The sequence below is a fragment of the Mizuhopecten yessoensis genome, unplaced genomic scaffold (assembly GCF_002113885.1).
Source record: "Mizuhopecten yessoensis strain PY_sf001 unplaced genomic scaffold, ASM211388v2 scaffold10621, whole genome shotgun sequence".
Taxonomy (NCBI): Eukaryota; Metazoa; Mollusca; class Bivalvia; order Pectinida; family Pectinidae; genus Mizuhopecten; species Mizuhopecten yessoensis.
Window position 1 is genome coordinate 326,622 of NW_018408638.1, and position 19,701 is coordinate 346,322.

At 39.0% G+C, this 19,701-nt stretch overlaps 1 protein-coding gene across 1 annotated transcript; it reads left to right on the forward strand.

Moving 5' to 3' along the window:
- The first annotated feature begins 14,518 nt into the window (after positions 1 to 14,518).
- LOC110461454 (uncharacterized protein K02A2.6-like) lies at positions 14,519 to 15,583 on the forward strand. Its single transcript, XM_021514910.1, has one exon. It carries the CDS (start codon positions 14,519 to 14,521, stop codon positions 15,581 to 15,583), a length of 1,065 nt encoding a protein of 354 aa, XP_021370585.1.
- Positions 15,584 to 19,701: the final 4,118 nt, after the last annotated feature.

The following is a 19,701-nucleotide window of genomic DNA, read 5'->3' on the forward strand; positions in this document are numbered from 1 at the left end:
TGATATATAAAAGGATTAACGTATAAATGATATCATACGGTCATACAACTATTAATAAAATTATCAAATGACGTTATGTTCAGAGTGGGTTTTCAATTTAATGCAGATCAACAAACATGTAGCAATCCTCGACCTCTCTAGTTTATATCGAAAATTTGAAAGCAAACAACCAGAAATCAAAGATAGTACACTTAACTATTGTATTATTACACGTAATATACTTTGAATTTTATTTTGTAAATGCATTATAAGGTAATACATTGAAAGCTTTATGTCGTTGATACTCAGACAAAACTAAACTATAATAAAAGGCAACAATAGTAACTAAACAGACATAAAAACAAAGGAAATAACAGAGATGATTATTTGTTTGCCTTATGGAAAATATTGCCCTTTTTTTGTCATGGCTTTCATGAAATATTTATCGAGGCATTTGTTGGTACAAAACAACAAGTTACTTTGTAAGACTTTTTTTATCTTGTTCGTACAACCTTACAACAGACATTTTTTTCTGACACTTATAGCATTCACACTTTTTAAATTGTACTTTTATTTAGCATACATTGATACAGTTTTACACGTATCGATATGGAAATAGAGGCCTAAAAGCCTGCGTCCATCATATGTCCACAACGGTTCAACGTCAGCTCACAAAGACAAGAAAAGACAGATTCTGCTCCCTTTCTCAAATGTTTTTTCGAAGTCGGTCTTTGTTGGTAAACATAGGAAAATTCTAAATTTATCGACAGAGAATGTTAGTTTGTAGAGGAATTCCATGACCTCGGTATTGCCGTTGCATATTTTCCCACTTACACTTCACATTAAATGTTAAAACAAAGGAAAATAATATTTATTTACCTTCAAATTAGTAACTTAAAGGAAAACAGCGTCACCTAACACTGGTCAATTTATAGTAAACTATAGGGAAACAGCGTCATCTAACACTGGTCAATTTATAGTAATGTAAAGGAAAACAGCGTCACCTAACACTGGTCAATTAACAGTAAAGAAAAGGAAATCAGCGTCACCTAACACTGGTCAATTTATAGTACCGGGAAACAGCGTCACCTTACACTGGTCAATTTATAGTAAAGAAAAGGAAATCAGCGTCACCTAACACTGGTCAATTAATAGTAAAGAAAAGGAAATCAGCGTCACCTAACGATGTTCAATTTATAGTACAGGGAAAGAGCGTCACCTAACACTGGTCATCTTATAGTATTGTAAAGGAAAACAGCGTCACCTAACACTGGTCAATTTATAGTAAAGTAAAGGAAACAGCGTCACCTTACACTGGTCAATTTATAGTAAAGAGAAACAGCGTCACCTAACACTGTTCAATTTATAGTAAAGAAAAGGAAAACAGCGTCACCTAACACTGGTCAATTTATAGTAAAGAAAAGGAAAACAGCGTCACCTTACACTGGTCAATTTATAGTAAATTAAACGGAAACAGCGTCACTTTAAACTGGTCAATTTATAGTAAAGGGAAACAGAGTCACCTAACACTAATCAATTTATAGCTAAGCGAAACAGCGTTACCTTACACTGGCCAATTGATAGTAAAGTAAAGGAAAACAGAGTCACATACCACTGGTCATCTTATAGTATTGTTAAGGAAAACAGCGTCACATAACACTGGCCATTTTATAGTAAAGGGAAACAGAGTCACCTAACACTGGTCATCTTATGGTAAATTAAATGGAAACAGTGTCACCTAACACTGGTTAATTTATAGTATAGTAAAGGAAACAGCGGGACATAACACTGATAATCTTATCGTAAAGGGAAACAGCGTCCCCTAACACCAATCAATTTATAGCTAAGCGAAACAGCGTTACCTTAAACTGGTCAATTGATAGTAAAGCAAAGGAAAACAGCGTCACATACCACGGGTCATCTTATAGTAAAGAGAAACAGCGTGACATAACACTGGTCATCTTATGGTAAATTAAATGGAAACAGTGTCACCTAACACTGGTTAATTTATAGATAGTAAAGGAAAGGAAAACAGCGTCACCTTACACTGCTCAATTTATAGTAAAGAAAAGGAAATCAGCCTCCCCTGACACTGGTCAATTTATACTAAAGTAAAGGAAACAGCGTCACCTTACACTGGTAAATTTATAGTAAAGAAAACTAAAGCAGCGTCACCTAACACTGGGCAATTTATAGTGAATTAAATGGAAACAGCGTCACCTAAACAGCGTCACCTAACGCTGGTCAATTTATATTAAAGAGAAGCAGCGTCACCTAACATTGGTCAATTTATAGTAAAGAAAACTAAAGCAGCGTCACCTAACATTGGTCAATTTATAGTAAAGGGAAACAGCGTCCCCTAACACCAATCAATTTATAGCTAAGCGAAACAGCGTTACCTTACTCTGGTCAATTGATAGTAAAGAAAAGGAAATCAGCGTCACCTAACGATGGTCAATTTATAGTAATGTAAAGGAAAACAGCGTCACCTTACACTGGTCAATTTATAGTATAGTAAAGGAAACAGCGGGACATAACACTGATAATCTTATAGTAAAGGGAAACAGCGTCACCTAACACCAATCAATTTATAGTAAAGCGAAACAGCGTCACATAACACTGGTCATCTTATAGTAAAGGGAAACAGCGTCACATAACACTGGTCAATTTATAGGGTCATCTTATAGTAAAGGGCAAAAGCGTCACATAACACTGGTCAATTTATAGGGTCATCTTATAGTAAAGGGAAACAGCGTCACCTAACACTGTTCAATATATATTAAAGAGAAGCAGCGTCACCTAACATTGGTCAATATATAGTAAAGTAAAGGAAACAGCGTGACATAACACTGGTCATCTTATAGTAAAGGGAAACAGCGTCACCTAACACTGGTCAATTTATATTAAAGCGAAACAGCGTCACCTTACACTGCTCAATTTTATAGTAATATAAAGGAAAACAGCGTCACCTAACACTGGTCAATATATATTAAAGAGAAGCAGCGTCACCTAACATTGGTCAATTTATAGTAAAGTAAAGGAAACAGCGTCACATAACACTGGTCATCTTATAGTAAAAGGAAGCAGCGTCACCTAACATTGGTCAATATATAGTAAAGTAAAGGAAACAGCGTCACATAACACTGGTCATCTTATAGTAAAGGGAAACAGCGTCACCTAACACTGGTCAATTTATAGTAAAGCGAAACAGCGTCACCTTACACTGCTCAATTTATAGTAATATAAAGGAAAACAGCGTCACCTAACACTGGTCAATTTATATTAAAGAGAAGCAGCGTCACCTAACATTGGTCAATTTATAGTAAAGTAAAGGAAACAGCGTCACATAACACTGGTCATCTTATAGTAAAAGGAAACAGCGTCACCTAACACTGGTCAATTTATATTAAAGCGAAACAGCGCCACCTTACACTGCTCAATTTATAGTAATGTAAAGGAAAACATCGTCACCTAACACTGGTCAATTTATAGTAAAGTAAAAAAACACAGCGTCACCTAACACTGGTCAATTTATAGTAAAGAGAAACAGCGTCACATAACACTGGTCATCTTATGGTAAATTAAATGGAAACAGTGTCACCTAACACTGGTTAATTTATAGATAGTAAAGGAAAGGAAACAGCGTCACATAACACTGGCCATTTTATAGTAAAGGGAAACAGAGTCACCTAACACTAATCAATCTTTAGTATAGCGAAACAGCGTCACCTAACACTGGTCAATTTATAGTAATGTAAAGGAACACAGCGTCACCTAACACTGGTCAATGTATAGTAAACTATAGGGAAACAGCGTCACCTAACACTGGTCAATTTATAGTAAAGTAAAGGAAAATAGCGTCACCTTACACTGGTCATCTTATAGTAAAGGGAAACAGCGTCACCTAACACTGTTCAATTTATAGCAAAGTAAAGGAAAACAGCGTCACCTAACACTGGTCAATTTATACTAAAGTAAAGGAAACAGCGTCACATAACACTGATCATCTTATAGTAAAGGGAAACAGCGTCACCTAACACTGGGCAATTTATAGTAAAGAAAGGGAAATCAGCGTCACTTAACACTGGGCAATTTATAGTAAAGGAAGGTAAAACAGCGTCGGCTAACACTGGTCAATTTATAGTAAATGGAATAGAAACACCGTCACCTAACACTTGTCAATATATAGTATTGTAAAGGAAAACAGCGTCCCCTAACACTGGTCAATTTATAGTAAATTAAATGGAAACAGCGTCACCTAACACTGGGCAATTTATAGTAAAGAAAGGGAAATCAGCGTCACCTAACACTGGGCAATTTATAGTAAAGGAAGGTAAAACAGCGTCGGCTAACACTGGTCAATTTATAGTAAAGTGAAGGAAATCATCGTTACATAAAACTGGACAATTTATAGTAAAGTAAAGGAAAACAGCGTCACCTAACACTGGTCAATGTATAGTAAAGGGAAACAGCGTCACCTAATACTGGTCAATTTATAGTAAAGTCTCGGAACACAGCGTCACCTAACACTGGTCAATTTATAGTAAACTATAGGGAAACAGCGTCACCTAACACTGGTCAATTTATAATAGTGTAAAGGAAATAGCGTCACAAAACACTGGTCATTTTATAGTAAAGGGAAACAGCGTCACCTAACACTGGTCAATTTATAGTAAATTAAATAGAAACACCGTCACTTAACACTTGTCAATATATAGTATTGTAAAGGAAAACAGAGTCACCTAACACTGGTCAATTTAGAGTAAAGAAAAGGAAATCAGCGTCACCTAACACTGGTCAATTTATAGTAAAGGAAAGGAAAACAGCGTCACCTAACGATGGCCAATTTTTAGTAAAGGGAAAGAGCGTCAACTTACACTGGTCATCTTATAGTATTGTTAAGGAAAACAGCGTCACCTAACACTGGTCAATTTATAGTAAAGAAAACAGCGTCACCTTACACTGGTCAATTTATAGTAAAGAGAAACAGCGTCACCTAACACTGGTCAATTTATAGTAAAGAGAAACAGCGTCACCTATTGAATGAAAAGCGAATTCAAAGTGAGTAACAACATGTTGGAGTCCACCTAGTCAGTACCCTTCAAAGCACTACACCATATTCAGCAAAGACAGGGAGGGGTACCTGAAAGGACATATTATTGGTCCCTGAAAACGTACGTTGGAGCATGTAACCGCCCACTTAGCGTAAAGACTGGATCAACTGAATGACATTCTAGCTCAATTCACACAAAAACGTTCCAATACCAGCATAATTACAGGAAGAGAATATATTTCAACCTATATCTTTGTAAAATAAAGTGGGAATCGTCCAAAGTATTCCATCACCAAACTCTGCGATAAACTGGGGAAACCCGCCACATCGGAAAGTGTTCCATAACACCAGAAAAAACGTGACGAAGGAAATCGAAGGAAGACTGCACAATTGGAGGATATATCCACATAATTATCCAAACATATATGGATATATAATTTAATGACCCATGGCGATATTCAAACATTACAGACAACAAAATCAAGGTTCTTAAAGAGCTTCAATTTTTATGTTTGATAGATGCCATTATTTTCTGCCGGTAGTATGTGGTAGACAGGACCCGTGTTCAGTTTAGACATCCAGTAAAATAAAGGTTAATCAGAGATCTTGTACAATACATGATTCTAGTACAGATGTATTATTAGTCCATACTGTTGTATAAGAAAAATTCCGATGTAAACATATGTTGATTTGATTGATTGATGGGGCTTTACGTCCTTGTTCCGGTTATTACCGAGCGTAGGACAAAAAAAAAGGGAGGGGGGAGGGGATAATGCTGCAATTCCGTCGTTTGAGTGTTGCCAAAAAGTTATAAAATGGTGGCCATGGGTGCCTAAAGTTTTAGTTTCTATAATTAAGGGATTGCAATTTGGACTGTCACTTAAAGCCCTACACTAGTGATCTTTAACGTGCAAGGCGTGACTCTCCTTACACCGGACCCCCATTTAACGTCTCTTCCGAAGGACAAGAAGGTTAGAGGACAGCATGAGGGAGCATGAACAAAGGTCTTATGAAAATAGGTTGTTAGAGTTTGCAGGTATGTTATTTTTAAGGAGGATTTATAAACACAAATTGTATAACCCCCGTCCGGCGGGTACTTATACAAGTCTTGATGTGTTCGAATAGTTAGAAGGGGGAGTTTGTAAAAGATGTTGACACTGTAGAGTATAGGGTGCGGTATAGCAACTGCTGGGGTTGTGTTAGTTTGAATGTTTAAGTTAGGTGATTTATGTGGTTTGATATATGCAAACACTGTCTTTCATGAGGCTCTGGCTACTGTGTATGATAACCTACAAACCTTTCTTACTATACCCATATTTTGCATACGTGTTGCACATTTGACAGTGATATAGTGAGTGGGAAAAAGTGTAGAATGAGAGTAAGTGCCATGATTGAAGTTGGCACGGATATACCCCAGCCATTGACCAAGGGGATATGTTATTGAGTGTGTGTCTTGTATATTGGTGAAGTACTGTTGTTGATGTTTGTTTTTGAGAGTCCTATCAAATCTGACTTTAGTTTTATAAACATAACACCACAGACCACCACTTATACAAGTGCATCTGACGAGGTGGGAAGCTGGAAATGTTGTGTTTGAAATTTTGTTTAAATTTATTTAATGTGATACGGGAGTGGGGCACAGAGGAGGAGACTCCAGACCTTCTGAGCTTTGTTTGTCCTATCCTATATAAGCGGACTAGCTACAAGGGTGTGGACAATGTCCAAAGGTACGCAATGCAGTCCCCATATTATACAAGTGCATCTGACGAGGTGGGAAGCTGGAAATGTTGTGTTTGAAGTTTTGTTTAAATTTATTTAATGTGATATGGGGGTTGGGGCACAGAGGAGGAAAATCCAGACCTCCTGGAGCTTTGTTTGTCCTATCCTATATAAGCGGACTAGCTACAAGGGTGTGGACAATGTCCAAAGGTACGCAATGCAGTCCCCATAATTGCACTCTTGTAGTCTAGCCCTAATAATTTGGTTTAAATGGTATGCCTAAGGGTTGGATTATTTCTATAAAACATCCGGGCATTTAACGCACAAGGCGGGCTGCAGATGAAACCCTATCTATAAAAAGCACTAGGTTAAATGTTTATTTAGATGGGGGTGGGGCACAGAGGAGGAGAACCCAGACCTCCTGGAATCTCAGTATATACCCATGTATGGGCAGACGAGTAGCAGTCCACCCTGGTATAGCCTCCCTGGGTATCCTTGGGACTCACAAGCTTTTAGGTACTTAACGGTGTTTGTTTGTATTTTGTTTCTAATTTAATAGGTATTTATTTCATTTTAAAAACACAGATCATTCACTTTTGCAAGTTCACCTGACGAAGTGAGATGCTGTGGTTGTTTGATTTGAGGATTTATTCGAGTGTGTTGTAGATGGAGACCTATGACATAACATCGCAGACCATTCACTTATATAAGTGCTCCTGACGAGGTGGGAAGCTGCAAATGTTGTGTTTGAGGTTGTGTTTTTATTATTTAATGTGTTATGGGAGTGGGGCACAGAGGAGGAGACCCCAGACCTCCTGTAATCTCAGTATATACCAATGTATGGGCAGTCCACCCTGGTATAGCCTCCCTGGGTATCCTTGAGACTCACAAGCTTGATAGTTAATAACGTTTTTTTTATCTATATTTTGTTTTTAATTTTATAGGTATTTATTTCATCTTAACAGCACAGATCATTCACTTTTGTAAGTGTACCTGACGAGGTGAGAAGCTGTGGTTGTTTGAGTTGAAAATATATATTATAATTTATTTACGTCTTATTGTAAATATTGTTTTATTAATTGTTTATGTTGATATATCTATACATAATCCTACCTTTTGACCCTGCTACCGTCCCTTTGTTTTATAAAGAGTCACTTTCCCGCCTGCAGGGTTTCAAGTGTAATGTATCTAAGACACGCATATTGTAACTCATTTTTCTTCTGGTTATTTTCAATTTCCTTCGTTAGAACACTAGGTCACTGTGGGATAGGAGACAGCTCTAATGAACAGAACTCCCCGCCTGAGGTAGGTACAAAGACGTTGCAGCAAGCTATTGTCTATCAGAGGATCATATACTTATATATGTATGATATAGCAACTTTAATGTAACTATCTTCATGATTTCTTACCTATCCTTGTTTTGTATCGCTGACTTAATTTTTTTCGATATAATCTATGGTAGTGAGGTAGTTGATCAAATATTCGTATAAAAGTTTCATGTGTATTTTTGTTGGATTTATTAATGACTTTAAATCAAAATTGAAGTTATCTATTTGTTCGACTTGATCTTGTAAAGCTGCCCTATGGCTATTATGGGTGTTACAGTGAAATAGTACGTGGCTTATGGTTTCGGGTTCACCACACTCTGGATCTACCGTTTTTTATCTGGTTCATATGGTGTCCTAATTTGGTATATCCAATCTGAGTCTGGTAATGACAGTTTCTTCTGTTTTATTTTTCCTGTATAGTTGTGTTTTATTTTGAACACTTTCATCAATCGCTCTAAGCTAATTATTAGTAAGTTTTGACCAACTTTCTTGCCATATCAACTGTGTTTTAGTGTTGATAATACTGACAACTTCAGATATACTTAAGTCTACGTTAAGATGTATAACATCTGACCCTAAAGTTGCCTTTGCGAGTGTATCCGCTTTTTCATTTCCTGGTATGTCTATGTGCGATGGTATCCATTCGAAATTTAGAATAATTCCTTGGTTATTTTCATAATGCCTATAAGTGCAATTTGGAAAGTGCAATTTGGATAGCCATTAGTTCTGCTGTGTATACTGATGTTCTGTCGCTTATGCGCAGTGAATTATTTATTTTGAAGAAGTTATTATAAATGCCTAATCCTACTCTTTCATTAGCTGAATTTTTGGAACCATCAGTATAAAATTGAGTAAAATTAGCATATTTGTTATTGATAAGTTCAAGTGATATATGCTTTGCTGCATTTGTGTCATTTTGTTTATCTATTACTTTGAGTAAGTCGAGTGATACGTTTGCTTCTGTTTTAAGCCATAGAACCTGAAACTCCGTTTTACGGGAGATTTTAACATTTTCCACACCGTATTTCTGTTTTAACCTTTGTATTTCTGAAGGATACGGTGCCCTCGTCCTAGTGAGGGGTGCTGAACTATTTTTAATAGCCTGATTTAAAAGGATTTTTTCACCATGATTCTGTGTTCTAGCCCAATACTTTAGCGTAGGATTTTCTCGTCGAAGGGTTAACGGTGGTTCACCTGCTTCTGCTAGTAGGCTATTTATATTAGTATTTTTAATGGCTCGGAGGGCTACTCTAAGTGCTGTGTGCTGTAATATGTCGAGGTGTTTCAATACAGTGTCACATGCTGTGTTATATACCTGGGAACCATAGTCTAATCTGGATCTAACTAGAATTTTGTATAACATTAGTTGTGTTGTTTTATTAGCAAATTTACAACCTGAAATGTGTCGCATTGTGTTTATCGCTTTCTGACACAATTCTTTAACATAGCTGATGTGTTTGTTCCATGTTAATTTGTGGTCTATTATCATGCCTAAATATTTTACTTGTTTTTCAAATTTTAATTTAGTTTGGCCTAAATATAATTCTGGAAGTTTCCGGGACTTCGTGAAATACATAGCTACGGTTTTTTGTTTGGATGGTTTAAATCCCCATTTATTTGCCCACTCGTTTATTGCTGTTTTTTTGTATGTGTTTAGTTAATGTTAATCCCGGTACTCCAAATACATCCGTCGTCAGCAAATTGAGCTAGGTTATAAAGAGTATCAGTTAACGAGTTTAAATAAATGTTAAATAATGTTGGCGTAATAACGCTTCCTTGTGCAACACCGTTTACTAGTTCGTATTGATCTGACAGTGTGTCATGTATTTTACGGTTTTTAAGGTGAATTTGAATATATTGCCTGTTAGGCCGTGTTTTTTAAGAGAAACTAGTAGTCCATCATGCCAAATACAGCCAATGTGTTTAGTTTCTGGTTAAATCCTTTTAGGATTTCAGAAGTAAGTCTAAGTAGTGGGTCTAGGGTTGATCTTCCTTTCCGGAATCCACTTTGTTCCTCGTTTATAATATATAAACTAGCCGATTGTTTACCATAGTCTCCATTACTTTACATAGATGAGAGGTCAGTGCTATGGGCCTATATGACGCTGGTTGTTGTGGGTCTTTACCTGGTTTAAATATAGGGATTACTACAGTTTTTGCCATGGTTCTGGTATTTTACCTGCTTTTCAAATTTGTTTAAACAGCTCTACTATTATTTCTGTTATGTTATCAGGACATTGTTTAAGGATGGTATATGAGATGTTGTCGTCACCCAGGGAGGTGTTTTTCTTGTTTTGGAGGGCTTGTTTATACTCGCTAATTGAAAATGGGAAGTTCAATTCACCTGTGTTGGGCCCTGCATCTAAGATTTCAATTTGTATATTAAGTTGATTGTGCGTTTTATTAAGTTTAAATTCAGGGGTCAGGTTATCATTACTACTGGCGTTCTGATATTGTTTGGCTAGAGTGTCAGCTTTTTCCTTATCAGTGATGTTGTTTTTGCGTAAACATATGTTAGTTTAAGTATTGATTATATCATTGTAATAGAGGGGAGGGGCTACTACTCGAGCGCGTAAGCCCGCCCCTCGTGTACTGATAACTGACATATTGCGAGGTCTATGATGTAATGTACATGACTTGTCGCATAAAGTGTCACGTGACAATAGTTTTGGTAAAAGTTTGACGTTTTCTCTAAAACATCACATGTCGGGCTGCGTCCTAACGCAAGGCCAGGTTTTTTTTCACACGATGCATATGATCGCTCATACACGCATTGAAAGTGACCTAGAAAGTATCATTGAAACTGTACGGGAAGAATTAACTTCAGCGGATTTTGTAATGTTTGGAAACCTTTTAATTTCTGCGGTCAAAGACGAAGTCCAGGAAATGCCCGTTATCAGTCGTTTAAAAGACTCGGAAATAAGGACGTGAAAATCACAGAACCCGAAGGAGAAATGGTAAAAAACGTGGTCGTTACAAGTGAAAATTACATGATTATTATTTATTGACAATGATAATTACATAGTCAATTCCCTTTATAGTCGAGGCATTTCAGAGTTACTCCCCTTGGATGGAAACTCGCCATTTGTAATACAAATGAAGTCATTTGAGGAAACACTTACATTAGCCTGTTTAATGCATATTATTGTAAGTAATCATTGAAACTCAGTTAATATGTTACTTCATTGACTACATTTACTTATTGTTCATTAATGTACTGTGTCAATTATTCGTTTGTCTCGTTTCCAATGTTAATTATGTTTATCATCGGAACAACACATCGTTTGGTAAATTTTATATGTGAGTATTTCTCATTTATGTATTTTCAGACTGTGTTCATTGTTGATTTTAATAAAGACCACGTTCTTATATGAACACAGTATCACAATGCCAGGATGCGAATACGTGACAGGTGACCTTGAGGCAGCGATTGAAGCTGCACTGAAAACGGCTCATTCCATGGTTCACGCCCCAGGCCCATCCGCCGAAATTGATAGAGTCAGACGGCCCACCATAGCGTTAGCTGGTACCAGTGAGGACTGGGCTTATTTCTTGTCGCGTTGGAAAGATTATGTTGCCGCTACTAAACTGGAAGGTCGCACCAAAGTGATTCAGTTATTAGAATGTTGTGATGAACCTCTCAGGAAGGACTTAACACGTAAAAACGGTAATACCCTAACGGAACTAACTGCAGATCAGGTGCTCACAGCCATCAAAACTCTGGCCGTTCTCGAATGAATACAATGGTGGCCAGGGTAAACCTACACAACATGAAATAGGATCGTGATGAGACCGTAAGAAGTTTTGGTGCGCGTATACGAGGTCAAGCAGGTGTTTGCAAGTTTAATGTAAAATGTGCCAACTGTAATACAGACGTCAATTATACTGACGCCATCCTTCGCGATGTACTTACAAAAGGACTCGCTGATCCAGAACTTCAACTTGACCTCCTGGGTGACAGTTACTAGGATATGAATCTGGAGTTCGTGGAAGCGAAGGAGGCGGGAAAGCGCTCAGCTTCGAGCCTTTTGGACTCCAATGCAGTGGCAGCTGCAAGCAGCTCGTATCGAAAGGCCAAAAATGAAAATCAAACCACACCCAAGGACAAAACAGAAACTTGCACATATTGTGGTACCAGAGATCATGGAAAAGGCGACCCATCTAGTGTTCGACGAAATGAGTGCCCAGCATACGGACACATATGCAACTTGTGTAATCACAATCATCATCTTGAAAGTGTTTGTCGTAGTAAAGATAAACCTAAACTCACCAGAAATAGTAACAAATTCTCAAAGAGTTCAGCTGTATTTGATGTTCTATGTACTGTCAATGATACTATTGTTAATGCCTTTGATGATTCTTGCACGTTAAGTGATTCTGGTGTTGAGAGTGCATTACGCATTGACCACCATGTTTATGATAAACTCACAGACACATGGGTTAAGAAACGATCAGCCTCTCAATCATTTGTTAATGTTGTTGCAAAAGTTTCTCATGATGATTACTCTGCCCTTGGTTTTGATTTGAAAAACAAATGCTCTATTTCAGCTACTGTACCTGCCATGGCATATACAGGATGTCAGAGCTGCCTAGCTGGTTTGAGAGTCATCAATAGGTTAGGCCTACGTGAATCAGACCTCATCCCGGTGACCATGCACATGCATACAGCCACAAATGTTGGAATCAAGATCATCGGTGCTACAATACTCCGCTTTAGCGCCACTAACGATACAGGCAAGCCAATCGAGACTAGACAGATGACTTACATATGTGATACCACTGACAGGTTGTTCCTCAGCAGAGAAGCCTGCTCGGCACTAGGTATAATTCCTGATGCCTTCCCCGCGGTTGGTGCATACGCGTCTCATTCTATCACTGTGAACCCCCACCCCTCACCAGTGGAATCGCATTCATGTGACTGTCCAAAACGTCAAATGTCCCCTCCCCCTTCCACAAGAATGCAATTCCCTGGGACGGCCGAGAATTTACAGCGTTTAAAAACCTTCTTCTTAGACCACTTCAGTGCTAGTACCTTCAACACATGCCAGCATCAACCACTGCCGTTGATGGACACACCCCCGATGAAACTCATGGTAGACAACACTGCGGAACCCATTGCCCACCATACACCTATACCTGTCCCTATTCACTGGCGCGAGTCCGTCAAGGCTGGATTAGACCAAGATGTCCGTTTAGGCGTTATTGAGCCAGTCCCAATCGGTGAACCTGTGACATGGTGTCACAGGATGGTCATATGCGCGAAGAAAAACGGCGAGCCTCGCAGGACAGTTGACTTCCAGGCCCTCAATGCTCACGCGACACGTGAAACTCATCATACTCAATCACCATTCTACCAAGCCCGTTCCGTCCAACATGGCAAAAAGAAAACAGTGTTTGATGCTTGGAACGGTTACCACAGCGTACCCATACGCGAGGAAGACCGTCACCTGACAACCTTTATCACCCCATGGGGACGATACAGATATAAGACAGCACCCCAGGGGTACATTGCATCCGGTGACGGATACACACGAAGGTACGATGAACTTGTCTCGGACTTCGCCAACAAGACTAAATGCGTAGATGATGTGTTGTTATGGTCCGATTCCATAGAGGAAAGTTTCTTTCAGGCAGTTCGTTGGTTAGACTTATGTGGCAAGAACGGCATTACCCTAAACCCCAAGAAGTTTGTCTTTGCTGAGGACACAGTTGAATTCGCAGGTTTTGAGTTAACAAAAGACAACGTCCGTCCATGCAAGAAGTTCCTTAGAGCAATCCTCGACTTCCCAACGCCGAAGAATATAACGGACATACGTTCGTGGTTTGGGCTTGTCAACCAAGTTGCGTTCGCATTCAGCATGGCCGACAAGATGATGCCATTCCGACAACTGTTAAAGTCAAATGTACCATTTCGCTGGACAGAAGAACTACAAGGCTTGTTTGAAGAATCTAAACGCGTAATTGCTGGTGAAATCGAACAGGGTGTTCGAATATTCGATCCTAACAAACCAACGTGTTTGGCAACAGACTGGTCGAAAGATGGAATTGGCTTCTTTCTGCTTCAGAAACACTGTTCCTGTCCCATTTCTAAACCATTCTGCTGCAATGATGGTTGGAAGATTACCCTTGTCGGAAGCCGTTTTACTCATAGCGCAGAGTCAAGATATGCCCCAATCGGGGGTGAGGCCCTAACTGTGGAGTCGCCTTAGACAAGACAAGGTATTTTGTCTTAGGCTACAATCAATTGATCGTTGCCGTTGACCACAAGCCGTTAGTTAAGGTACTCGGTGATAGATCTATCGAGGACATCTCCAACCCACGTCTACGAAACCTGAAAGAAAAGACACTGCGCTATAAGTTTCGGATGGTCCATATCCCTGGTGTCAAACATAGGGCAACTGACTGTTTATCTCGACACCCGACTGGCCAACCGGAAAAGATGGAACTCACAGATGATATAGCTTCAGTACAGTGTCTGTTGCCCGTCATCACTCATAACCCTTCGCTGATGTATGGACTCCGTACCTCTGACACAGTTTCGCTGATAGACGATACTGTTGTGATTGCAGCAGTTTCTTCCTTAAATGCCATCCAGTCAGTTACGTGGGATCGCGTTCGCGTTGCCACTTCAAGTGACCCAGACATGCACACCCTACTGGCTATTATCGAGTCTGGTGTGCCGGACAATCGCCAGGGGATCCCAGAAACACTGCGAGAGTTTTTCTCTTTTCGAGATCACTTGCACACGGCGGACGGAGTGATTCTATACAAAGATCGAGTGGTCATTCCACCATCTCTTAGACAGGAGGTTCTGGACTCGTTGCATTCCGCACACCAAGGTGTTACAGCGATGACGGCTAGAGCAGAATCCTCAGTCTTCTGGCCAGGAATTACACCAGTCATCAGCGATCTACGTGCAACCTGTCAGCATTGCAACCGTATAGCTCCTTCCAACCCTAGCGCACCACCAACGCCATTGACAGACCCAGATTACCCATTCCAGTGCGTGTGCGCCGATTACTTTCACTATAAGGGCTGTAACTACTTTTTGGTGGTCGATAGATACTCCAACTGGCCAATAGTTGAGCAAGCACATTGCGGAGCTGATGGTTTGATAGAATGCCTTCGTCGTACGTTCGTCACTTTTGGCATCCCTGATGAATTGGCCTCTGACGGGGGACCTGAATTTACATCCACTGCCACCCGCAAGTTTCTAAAGAATTGGGATGTCCATCATCGTCTCTTATCAGTGGATTTTCCTCATAGCAACTGTCGTGCAGAGGTTGGGGTTAAAACTGTGAAACGCCTCATAATGGACAATACAAAACCAGACTGGGGTCTTGATACAGACTCTTTCCAAAGGGCCATACTTCAATACAGAAACACACCAGATAGAAACACTAAACACTCTCCATCCATGTGCGTTTTTGGTCGCCCTATTCGTGATTTTATCCCCATCCCACCTGGCCGATATCAACCCATGCTACTTGGCACGACACATTAGCTTTACGAGAAGACGCACTAAGGAAGCGCCACATGAAACAAAAAGAGCGATTATCACAACATACGAAACGACTACCACCATTGGTTACGGGATACCATGTCCGTATCCAGAATCAAATAGGCCAACATCCCCTGAAATGGGATAAACTGGAACAGTTATTGAAGTCCGCCAGTTCGATCAATACGTGGTTGGCATCGATGGATCAGGACGAGTCACACTCCGTAACAGATTTTTTTTGCGACGCTTTGTCCCAGTTTATCCTACACCGTCTAAACTGACGATTGATAGAGACTTAGCACTATGTCGACAATACCCACCACAGCCCATAACCGGACCGACGGATCAGCCAATAAATCCTTCATGAGTACATTCAAGGGAAGACAACAAGCTCAACATCGCTGCCTGCGACGGCAGATACATCGCAATGGAAGTCATCAAATCTTATGACGACCGTCCCTCGTATCCACAGAGTCAATAGACCTCCACACACAGATCCACACAGAACAACTGCTACCACAGTCAGCGAGCCGGTGGAGCCAACTGACAACGCATCAGTCCCTCTCGTGCCTCCACTCACACTTACCACACAACGAGATAACCCATCACCAAGCCATTCCGTGCAGACTACACCACTGCGCAAGTCGAGTCGCGCAACAAAAAAGCCTGCGTGGCATAGTGACTTTGTTATGCAGATGTCTTATCACGACACATGTCTTATGAATCTGATAAGATTGCGGTTAGTTTCGGACTTCGTAATTATTTTCTGACTTCGTCATTATTTCTGTGTTTGCATTGTTTTACTTAAGTGTTCTGCCTAGTCAAGGCTCAAGTCATTGTAATTTAAAACATATGATACAATTCCTTTTCACAACAGCCTTTGTTTCATTATATTACAAAAGACTCGAAGGGGGATACATGTTTATTGATAATGATAATTACATAGTTAATTCCCTTTATAGTCGAGGCATTTCAGAGTTACTCCCCTTGGATGGAAACTCGCCATTTTCAATACAAATGGAGTCATTTGAGGAAACACTTACATTAGCCTGTTTAATGCACATTATTGTAAGTAGTCATTGATACTCAGTTAATATGTTACTACATTGACTACATTTACTTATCGTTCATTAATGTACTTTGTCAATTATACTTTTGTCTCGTTTCCAATGTTAATTATGTTTATCATCGGAACAACACACCGTTTGGTAAATTTTATATCTGAGTATTTCTCATTTATGTATTTTCAGACTGTGTTCATTGTGGATCTTAATAAAGACGTACAAAAAGACCACGTTCGTATAAAAATGATATGAATTCTTATATTAAACCTTCAGATGTAACGATAATATCCCTAGTATTGCCAAGGTTACATTGTAACCTGTCTTTCCATCACAACACTGAGTCAGTGTTCAGTTTAGACATCCAGTAAAGTAAAAGTCAGACCTATAATAATCTAATTCAATGTTACATGTTACAAAATGAAAACAAAAGGTTCGTTCGCGAAGGGGAATTCTGTTCGTTCAATTTAAAAAAAAAATATTAGTACTTTCTTTATTTGTATTTTTAGTGATTTCCCACGGTGACATTTCCTGTTAACAGGTTCAACGAGATTCACAAATTGGACACGTTACATTTTCATTGACAGACAAATGAGAAATGTATTGTACTCTGTAAAGGGAAGGAGCTTCCACTATAAGTAAAACCGTGTAAAATTAGTTGGTTATGCCATAGCTAGATCAAAGGGAAAGTGACACGTCTATGCGACATTTTTGAAGAAGTTATTCTCTTCATATGTGTTATACTGGGAACAATGTTTTACGAAGGGTCTATCAGATTTGTATTTAAAGTTATTTCATAGTATTGATCCAGATTGTAAATAACGCAGAAGAATTAAATATATTGAAGAAAGTATTGTAATTTACCCATATGTAACATTGGTAAGCATTACTAAATCTCTTTTGAGAAATGATAACGAATTCAAATACAACTTGCGATAAACTTGCATTATTTTGTATCCGTTAAGTTTTACTCAATCAAAATACGGGGAGGGGGGGGGGGCGCTTCAATATCCTTTATCTACACATATCTTTAGTATGTCGTAAACCTTTATCTGAAAGGCTATACGTAATTCCCATAACGTGCCTATCACGAACGTGTACGTGTGTTGGCAACACTCAGTACCAGTACTGTTGGGGTACTGGAGTGTGTCGGACACTTTCCCGTTGGCCTATCACGAACGTGTACGTGTGTTGGGAACACTCGGTATCAGTACCGGTTGGGGTACTGGAGTGTGTCGGACACTTTCCCGTTGGCCTATTGCGTCATTATATCTCACTTTTATCCGACATTTGCGTGTTCGTGTAAGTAATTTCTTTTGAGAATAGATTTATTTTCCCTGTAAAGCGGATGCACTTTATTTTTATTTTTGACTCATGCCAGCAAAAAAGTATTTATGTAAATTTTGGCATTCGTTTATGTTCCGCGTCACCACCCCTACATCCTGAATCGCAGGTGGTTTTAACACCTTAATGGAATGTGCATTAGCACAGACGGCGGATAGTTAATATACATATGTAAAAAATGGTGTTAAACACTTGATTTCTACATAAACTTCCGTACGGATTTCCATTATTTTGGGATTTGAAATGGCAGCGATGATAAACAATATAACCCATGGGTTTCTCCATCGACATACTCAAGTCCTAAAAAGTGGATTTTTCTTCATGTTTGATTTGTTTTACGTCACGAGGGTGTCGACTTTCAGTGCCCGAGGTTTGCACGGTCAATACGTGTTAACTAAATAGAACCAACAACTTAGGCTTTATCATTCCCACTATTGTTAATAATGTTTTCATAGATATTTTCAAAACAAGCTTGTCACCATGCAATTTACATAAACATAGTTGTTTGAAATTTGAATGTTTAATTAAAATAATAAAAAATAAAAAAGGAAAGCTGCAAGGATCGAGCTTGGAACCTTTACACTGCCAAGTCTACACTTCACCAATATTATTGGCCGTAAAGTGTATGAAATAGCAAAACAATAATGAAATATACAAAACGTGACAGGGGAAATTACTCTTAGTATACATAAGGGAGACTACTCCACGTGAAAAATAGAAATTCTCTCCAGTCCAAGACCACTTCTTCACGATTATAACTAATGATGTGATACCTTTATCTTTGATCAGCTGTATTCAACAGTGGTACCTTTACCTTTGATCAGCTGTTTTCAACAGGTTTTTACATTCACTTAAATGATTTCCCTTACGGTAAAATAATCTCAACAGTAGGGTGCAATGTAGTGATTCTCGCGATGTTCCGTACAACACATGGCTAACTGATACACATGGGGTATCCAGTAAATTGGAAGGTGATGAGGTGTCCCGTGCCTTTACATGATAATATCTACGTTCCTGACACACTTAGCCCGAGTGAATGCGTTTCCTATTGGCTGAAAAAATAAACTTTAATTAACAGTATCCTTCTGGTATTTCCCTTCGCTGATAACACCTGTTGAAATTTAATAAAAATAGATAAAACTAAGAAGTTCTTGGTCAAATTCAAACAACACAAACAAGACAGTTAAAAAATATGTATATTTTTTATTCGAAATACAAAAATATAATTATAAAATTCTATAACAAAATTGTATTTACATGTTTAAATGTGATGGGTATCACGGACACAAATATCACAGTGGCTATTGACAGAGAGTGGACCAGATTGCTCATTGTTATCTAGGTGCTGTACATAGTGGCAACAATTGCATTTGAAATTTTTCGCTTTCACGAAATCATCACGGATTTTTCATCATTGCGTTGCAGCAGCATTGCAAAGTGCAACTGGTTTTAAAATTCAACACTGAAATTTCCACAAGCACAAATTTCCTCTTAATATTGTAGACAAAACATTATGTAGAATGAGAACGAACCCAAACAGAAGAGATCCGTGCTATTTCACCAAGGATAGCTACTGACAGTGGAGATCCGTGCTATTTCACCAAGGATAGCTACTGACAGTGGAGATCCGTGCTATTTCACCAAGGATAGCTACTGACAGTGGAGATCCGTGCTATTTCACCAAGGATAGCTACTGACAGTGGAGATCCGTGCTAT

Bases quoted from the DNA above. Each gene is read 5' to 3' on its own strand.
- LOC110461454 (XM_021514910.1), top strand. From the start codon at position 14,519: ATGGAACTCACAGATGATATAGCTTCAGTACAGTGTCTGTTGCCCGTC.